Source organism: Oncorhynchus clarkii, chromosome 9 (genome assembly GCF_045791955.1).
Source record: "Oncorhynchus clarkii lewisi isolate Uvic-CL-2024 chromosome 9, UVic_Ocla_1.0, whole genome shotgun sequence".
NCBI lineage: Eukaryota > Metazoa > Chordata > Actinopteri > Salmoniformes > Salmonidae > Oncorhynchus > Oncorhynchus clarkii.
The window spans coordinates 26,249,369-26,258,538 of record NC_092155.1 but is presented as its reverse complement, the minus strand read 5'-3'; the positions used below and the strand labels follow the sequence as shown (position 1 = coordinate 26,258,538).

Sequence of the window (9,170 nt, the reverse complement as noted above, 5' to 3'; positions counted from 1 at the left end):
AGTTTCCATTATGTCTAATGTAGTTAATTTCAACAATTTCATTTAATTACTCATTTTAAACAACTTAATTAACAATTTCATTCAATTCAAAGTGTTAAAAAAATGGAAATCTGTATTTACCCATGCCCCTATCCTGAGCCTTAACAAATAGCCTGTTGAATAAGAAGACATGTATTTTCAGTCGTCCCTTTAAATGTCTGCATCTTCTAAACGGTGGTGTGGAATTTCTAAAATAATTGTTCCTTAACTTTTTGAATTGTCTACCAAATAAGGCCTAAATGCGGGGGTATACATAGTTTGCTGGTCGTGAAAATATCCTGGTGAATGTTCAGGAATTTTGAAATGGAAAATGCGTATTGCTCGGGTTGGATTGGGCTTTCAGTGTTATTTTCGATGGCTGTAGGCCGAGGCCTAGCCACTGGTCAGATAGAGCCTTACTGAGACTGGCTTTCAACATAACAACAATTCGCGCTAACGATGATAATACAAAGCAGGCCTTTTAATCAACACAATAAACATCAAACATGGTGTACACTTCATACATTTTTTATTTACATTGATCGGACAACTCGTGTACAAAATGTCATATGAAACCCACTTTAAATAGCCTAAGAAATTTAAAATAATACAGTCCCCGTAACTCCATGCTCGTAAAAAGTATATCTACAGGTTACCAATTTTGTCATTTAAAAAGAATACAAACACACAAACTGGTTGACTAACCCTTGACAATATTCAATCCAGTTTCCATGTAAATAATTATATAAATCTAATGATATATGCTTAAGTTAACATCCCCAAATGTAGAATAGTGTCTGGCTTGAGGGATTCACATTTTTGTACAGACTCAAATCAAGAAAATACATGGCAATTGCAACTTGCATATTAAAATAGAGACGTTGGGGCCTATAGACTAAACAGGTTGGTCAAAGTGTTGTTGCCTTATGAATGTGGCTGTGATTTTGGTGACTTGCAATAAAGTCACTGTCAGCAATGAATCCAAACGCGGAAACCTCAGGAGTCCAATGGGTGCACGTTTTGGTTTTTGCCCTAGCACTACATAACTGATTAAAGTAATCAACTAATCATCAAGCTTTGATTATTTGAATCATCTGTGTAGTGCTAGGGCAAAAATCTAAACGTGCATCCCTTGGAGTCCCCAGGACCGAGTTTGGTAAACGCTGCTCTACCATGTCCAATACGTTCATTCCATATAATACACCAATAATGTGTGTCTCACACAAGGCCTGTGATTTGTGATCTTATAAAAGACATGGGGTGGGTGAATTGGGAGACGGGATAATTCACAGTACTCGAGAAGGGTGGAGACACCTGTGCCAGGTTTGCGCTCAGTGTCCCAGGTGCTGCGTTCTCGTGGTACAGAATAGGGACCCTGACAATCCTTTGAGACGAATACGAGATGCTCGTGGCCTCAATGTCGGCGGCTAGCTGTCTCTTCCACTTGTTCCTGCGGTTCTGGAACCAAATCTTGACCTGCGTCTCGGTGAGCTGTAGAGAGGTGGCTAACCCCGCCCGCTCAGTGCTGCTCAGGTAGCGTTTCATGTCGAAGGTGGACTCCAGCTGGAAAACCTGACTCCGGCTGAACACGGTGCGGGTCTTCTTCTTGCAAGCTGCTTTCGTATCAGGTGTTTCACTGTCTTCCCGGGCGAAGCAGGAAGACCCTGTTTCGTCATCCTTGTCGTCTGTCAGACTTCCCTCTGCCCTCTCGTCCGGTTGGTCGTTGTCTTCCACCGGCTCCGTTAGAGCGGGAGAATCCCGGTTGCTGGTTTTTAGAGAGCCTCCGGGGTCATCGGAGTTGTTGGAGTGGCACTGCGGACCTGAAATGAACGAGGAGTGTCATGAGCTACATTTTACGCACCGGCCAATAGGGATCAATAAGTGCATGTATCTCGCAATCATGATATCAACCCCAATGGCAGCAGTGACAAGTGATTGCATTTTTCGACGGTAGTCGATTTTTAAAGTGCTGCGGGCAGGCCATCCTGTCGCCTAACAAAACATAGAATAATGAGCTCTTAGCTTGTAATGAAACACGTAATGAAACACAGCCTTGCAATTGTATGATAAGCATAATTAGGGTGTATGAGATTAATTTCCAGTCAGTGTTACGTTTGAAATGTATCGAAGTGGCGTGCCATACCCGGTTTAAAGAGGAACCGAATGGAGAAGTTTTACGGGGTAAGAGCGAATACACTAGTGCTGTTATGGTTTGTTGCAGGATATATGGGCTATGCATTGTCTATTTTTACTGGCATGGCATGTATTGTGTATTGACATTGGAAAGAAGAATATAAGCTACTGGGCTATTACGCACAGGAACCTCAAAGCATTGTCGATAGCAGCTCTTTCACGTTGTTTTTGTCTGAGGAAATGCGTAGCCTATTTTCAAATGCTCCTTATTGTGAGAGCGGATCTGCCTAAGAAGAATGTAGGATGTTAGCTAGTAAACAAGCTACCCTACCTACAGTTGTGTGTGGTTATAGGCTACCCGTTATGTCGCTTCCATACATACACTACATAGATAGACATTTGGGACAATTAACAAAAGTGACTCTAAGACCTACTCTGTAAATCACTGCAAGCTTTGTTTGGCGATGTCCCACACCAGTGGCGTTGGGCGTTTAATCCAAAGTAAGACACTTGACGCTCCACTTGGTTGCAGCGGCTCTCAATGACAGCGATTTGGTTGCAAGAGAGTCCCGTTTCCTTACAATCCCCCTCATTTTCGATCGTAGAGAGCCTGTCTGTAGTCCCGGTAGTAGACCGAAGTAAATTCTCAATGGAAAATGACGAGCTTCTTGACGTTGGACCATGATGTTGAGACTCCGGTGCCTTAACAAGCATATTTTTTGTCGTCTTCAAACCACCTAGTCACCGATAAATAAATGACTTACAAAATATTTACGTGCTGTTTAGACATTCTTGTGTGTCTCTTTTGCTTGGTCTTAGTTATGGCTAATCTTTCTCTTGAAGTCCGTCGAGCTATCCATGAGAGTTCGAGATAGAGCGCGAGAATGTGAGTGAATCCGTAGATATACTACTGTAAATTACATGGCGCGATCCACTCGAAGCAAAAAATTTGCCTCTTGCGATTGGACAGTGGGGGCAGCGAGCAAGATTACTCCAGAAAAATACGAGAATTACTCGCTTTGAGCCCCTTACTATACACTGTGTGATAGTCTGCATTGAGGGATTGAACGGGACCCCGTCTCTCAGATGCTTTATTTAGGTCAATTAGGGAACAAATCAAAGCCGAGATACGGCTGTGTCCCCGGGCTGGGATGCATGGTAGATGAGATGGCTTCTTGGAGAATGACACAGTACCTCCTATTGGTTACTTTTGTCTATGCACGCTCTAAATGTATTATACCATTTATATTTGCATGCATGCATTCTTTCTCGTGCAATGACTATTCCAATTGATAGGAGGATGGACACGTGCAATTCATAGAATATCAATGGACTATCAATTCCACAATCAATGCAGTTTAGCTAAACATAACGTAACCCTTTCTCTAACGGGTATAGACAGTCCAGGGTATAGGATTTGGATTTTGCAGGAATTCAGTTTTCATTATTAGTAATTATTTATTTATTTGTTTATTTGGATACCCATTCGTTTTTTGCAGAAGCAGCAGCTACTCTTTCTGGGGTCCACAAAAACAAAAACACAAACACTGACGCTGATAGGCAAAGACAGTCACACACATTTAAAATAGAACGATATACAAACAATAAAATAACCAAATATGATGTGTGTGTTGGAGTGTGTCTGTGTGTTATGGCCGATAATTGTCTTGTTAAGCAGCATATAGCTATTGATCTGGGCCTAGTTTACCTCTATATGTAAAAGGCTTATTACATTAATACTAAGTTTAGTCAACATGTTTTTTTTTTCTTATTTGGCCTACTTTTGAAAGTTACTTTAGTGCCCAAAAAGTGTCCCACGATATCTCATTCAAATAATGATATCGCTGTTATTGTATACCTACCTCAGATTGTTTAGCCAAACTACCCAATATTAAATACGTTTTTATAACAGGGTAAATTGAAGTGGTTTCCAATATAGGCATTTTAATATAATAAACGAACAGATATTATGCAAAACAGCGTGTGAAATATTGTCTTATTGGGCCTGAAATTCAAATATAAGTTGTGCATTGTATTGTGTATTGTATTAATTTCATATGCGTTCATTTTCATTGAATGGTTTCAGGCAAGCAATGCTATGCAGCTTAATAAGAGTTGTGTATATTAGGGTGATGATTATGATGATTACGGTGATGATGATTATTATTAGGCTTTTATTATTGCTATTATTATTATTAAATGTTTTAATAAACTTAGCTATTTCATCTAACTTTTAATTTGATTTCCAATTGCACATTATGCTCTAAACCTGGCCAGTAGAACGTCAAACAATCCCAAAACAGTTTCCCGAGTGCCTTTAACCCAATTTAGTAAAACTAAGCCATCATTCATATTCTAAATGTTTATTGAATGTTATAGGTTTCGGTACTGAGCTTTAATAGCGTTAATTACTATTCAATATTTGCTTTAATCATCTTTATCGTGATAAATGTTAGGTTAAAATCACATTTGCGTCGTAGAAAATTGGGCGTTACCCAAATAGACAGATATTTGAGGTGTTTATTTTGTATTTTGGACACCATACCATGCACTAGGACTGGCGTGGCGTGTTATAGTAATCACAGAAATATAAAATATTATTATAAATTCATGTATATTCAAGTTGATTAATAGCCCATAGGGTCAGTAATTTGAAGATTCGCTAAAATGGATATCAAGTGTTCGTTGATTCATTGAAAAAACAAACCACTCAGATAACAAATCAGAAATCCCCCTCAGACAACAAATCAGAAATTTCTCTCATCAGTAGTTACAATAGATAGACAAAATATTAATTTAAACTTCAATTTAAATGACTACATTAAAGGTTTTCCCAATATGTTATTTTAGATTGACTTCAAATGGATGTCTATGCAAACTTTTTTGGTTGAATTTAGGATTGTTGATCGACCACCAAGCTATGTCCACCTAATTCTGAAAACGTAATCTCTTTTATTTCCTGTGATTTGTAGGATGAACCTATTTTAGTTTAATTGACTAATATGTTTATTTGTTTTTAATTGTGATAGGAACTGTGATAACCCTTCAGACATCACACGTTTCATAATTATCTCACGATAAACACGTGACTAATTGTGCATTTTACCCACTGATGGACTTGAGAACATGTGACTCACCTCTAAGCAAGGCCCCTATGGCCTATATCATATGTCAGGGTCTGCAGCTCTTTGCATGATGCCAAAGAGTCTTGTGCTGGTTATCCTGTAAAGACTACTTAAGAAGGTGTAACTAGGGCTGCATAGCCTTTCCCTCGCATCTATTAATATGCAGAATGAAAATAACTAAACTATAACCTCATACAGTGTCTTCACCTTAAAAACACCCATTGAAAAACACAGGTGAAAAATACATTGGCTGTGGCACTTCACATTAAGTGGCTCTAAAACCTAGCCAGGCATGTATGCACATGTTTTTACTTACAGTGGTGTTCATTTGCAGTTTTTGTAATAAAACATTGGATTTTATATGCGTTAGGTTTGTACACAAATTCTAATAATTGTGGATACATATTGCCTCAATCTAGAAATATTGCTTTAGATTGCAGTTTACATATCTTTTAAATTGTGCAAGCCACAAAGTATAACAGTTGAACTCTGCTGCAGTGTTTACCCGCAGGGTCACACATACTTACATTGCATGTGTGACCCAAAATACAATATTATTTTAAAATCATGATGTTTTCAAACTGTAACGCTCGTTGTTGCATGAAGAAGGAGTGGACCAAAGCGCAGCGTGGTACGTGTTCATGATATTTAAATAAACTGAACACGGAAACAAAAGAACAAAGTGTAACAAAACGAAACAGTTCTGTCTGGTGCAGACACAAAACAACTACCCACAAAACACAGGTGGGAAAAAGCTGCCTAAGTATGATTCTCAATCAGAGACAATGATAGACAGTTGCCTCTGATTGAGAACCACACCCGGCCAAACACAAAGAAATAGAAAACATATAAATAAAGAAACTAGAATGCCCACCCTAGTCAAACCCTGGCCTAACCAAAATAGAGAATAAAAGCCTCTCTATGGCCAGGGCGTGACACAAACTATACAACACACCCCCTAAAAATGTAATAATGCAACATTGCTTGATTATCCTGAGTCACAGGCCGTGTCTAGACTTGACAGTTCATGCAGCTTTAGTATTCTGATTATAGATTTCTGATCATGGAATTCTAAACATGTCATGCATCTACACCAATATTTAAATGTGTCTACCGTGTCCCCTGTGTTTCCGGATTCCCTTTTCCCGCGCTATATTCAAATGCCAGTATGCATTCTACAAACGGTGGAATAGGCCAAATATGATAATAACACAACTTCAACTGATGGCAGTAGCTAACTACTGTAGCTAACTAGCAAGCTGTAGCTAGACATCAAGCTAGCAAGCGACGCTAAAGGGGATAGAAAACGGGTTAGCATAACTAGCCAAACACTACATTTTAGCTAGCTGGCAAGCATTTATGAGGCCAGCAAACAAATTCCTTACGTGCTAGGAACGTATTTCCTCCAACGTTATAATGAAATGGTGCCTCGGTTCCAAAACACAAGTATTCTGGAGACTTGTCGGAGTGCTGATGAAGTTGCCCACTGTATGCTCTTTCGGTAGCCCGATTGTCTCCAGTCTGAGTAGAAACCTGCAAACAATCACCTCCTGAAGTGGTCAGCCAGATCTGAACACAGTCAGACCACAAAGCAACTTTTGTGCATCTAGAACCGCCTTTTCAATGTGATCTTCGTATTCTGATAGCAGAAGTTGCATGTAAGTGTCAAGTGTAGACACGACCATAGAGACATGTTGAATCCTTACAAGAATACGAGAGTACAGGACCTCCAGCCTTCAGAGAGATTTGCTCTTTTAACAGAGCTGAGATTTACTTTGACGTGCAAAGTGTAGCAATACAGGTGATATCAGTTATTGACATAGACATGGTGGTGTAGCAGGAAGATTGGAATACTGTGAACCAAGCGGTTGTGAGTTCAAATCGCAGGTGAGGACATGTTGAATACTAATTACTGTATAAATGAACATGCACAATGTAATCATGTATGTCAGCGTGTGTCAAATATGTAAGTTGAAAACATTGTTGAATGAACATATGAAACAAGTTGAGCAAACACATAATTTTAAGTTGACTGAATTTTTGCCTACGTTTTCTCATGTTGGAGCTAAATTTGGCCAACTAATAATGTTAAAATCAGATAAAACGTTGAGTAAACAAAACAAAAAGGCAGTGGAACCAGTTACTTAATAATATTTAGTTGAAACAACTTGATTTTTATTTCCAGTGAACAGCAATTGACTCATTTGGATCTTCTTCATTTCCGTGTGTGTAGGCCTACAGCATGTCATTACATTTAGTTTAATCAGCCACAGTTCCACTGTCTTAGATCTATTTAGTCTATGTGCTCACTGACATTATTATTTAGAACACCATTGCTTTTTGATATGTCCTGTGTTTGTTGAACTTGCCTAATTTAGTACCTCTATTTGTACCTCTCTCTCTCTCTCTATCCCGCTCTCTGTCTCACTCTTTCTCTGTCTCGCTCTACCAGTATATTTTGCCCAAAATATTACAGTGGTTTATAGCTTAATTCCATGCCGTTTTCATAACATTTTTGACACATACAGTGTGGTCCGAAATGATTAACACCCTTGATAAAGATGAGCCAAAATGACTGTATAAAATAAATCATTCAAATACTGAGCTATATTGCATGCAAAAAAAATACATACTAATACAATTGCTCAGAGAAAGACATTTTGTTTAACAAGTATTACTTTTTTTTCTCATAAAGGTTAGGGGTCAAAATGTTTGACACCACTGTTTTCAACACCGTTCAATACATTACCTTGTGGATCTTGATGTTTGCTTGGGGTTATTGTCTTGCTGGAAGATCCACTTGTAGCCAAGTCTCAGCCTCCTAGCAGAGGCAACCAGGTTTTTGGCAAAAATATCCTTGTACTGGGTAAAATTCATGATACCGTTGACATTATCAAGGGCCCCAGGACCAGTGGAAGCAAAATAGCCACATAACTTCAATGATCCACCACCATATTTTACAGTAAGTATGGGGTTCTTTTCTGATCATTTAGACGCCAAGCCCAACACTGGTGTGCATGGCCAAAGAAATGTTCATGTCATCTGACCAAAGCACCGGGTCCAATCCAAGTGCTAATCCAGGCATTTACATTGGATAACATTAGAATATAGCTATTTGGCCACGCACACCAGTGTTGGGTGATAATGATAATGCACGAGCAGAGAATAACCTGATACCTACTGTAAAATATGGTATGATTGAGCTAATCTGATTTACCGGTATGACCTAAGATTGCCACCAATACAGTGACATGCAGTCAGGGTAGGCAATGCTTACCCTGTGATAAACTAGTAAAAAAAGCTGTTATGAAAAGGCAAAAAAAAATATATATATAAAATGTTCTAGATTTTTGTCTATAACCAGGTTTCCATCCAAACTTTATATGCGAGTAAGGGACATGTCGTATACATTTTTTTAATGACAGACAACAACGCAAGTGCAAATTCCAGAGTGGACACACGTTATAAAATGCATTTTTTTGTTGTTGTTGAGAAAACCATCCGTAGAGTTAGAAATGCGATGGAAACCCATGTAACTTGTATTTTTTATTCGGTACACTACATCATCAAGCACAGCCTTTTATCTGCAACAAATCCATTTGATGGAAACACCTCTCTGGTGGGAAAATGTGCATGTTTTGTTATTTTGCGGATTTTAGAATATTCCTAGCTAATCATTCTGGTGGTTTTTAAGCTCAAAATCTCAAAATTTGCTAAAATTGCATCGAAACCTCAGAAAAGGCGCCAGGGTATTCATGCAGTTCTTTCCATCTATTCACAGCCATTAAAATCCTTGACACGCGCGGCCTTCCAAGACGTGACATGAAAGGCACCCACCCTGAAACCCTCTCCCTCACTGCTCACTGCTAGCTGCCAGGCAGGCGAATAGTGTGT

General features: G+C 38.9%; 1 protein-coding gene across 1 annotated transcript; it reads right to left on the bottom strand.

Annotated features, from left to right (window-relative positions):
• Positions 1-569: 569 nt before the first annotated feature.
• Positions 570-3,142, bottom strand: LOC139417189 (homeobox protein HMX1-like). The gene is made up of 2 exons (XM_071166434.1): positions 2,586-3,142; positions 570-1,838 (listed from the first exon to the last, which is right to left on the bottom strand). The coding sequence occupies exons 1-2, from the start codon at positions 2,863-2,865 to the stop codon at positions 1,237-1,239; spliced, it is 882 nt and encodes a 293-aa protein (XP_071022535.1). The 5' UTR covers positions 2,866-3,142; the 3' UTR covers positions 570-1,236.
• Positions 3,143-9,170: the final 6,028 nt, after the last annotated feature.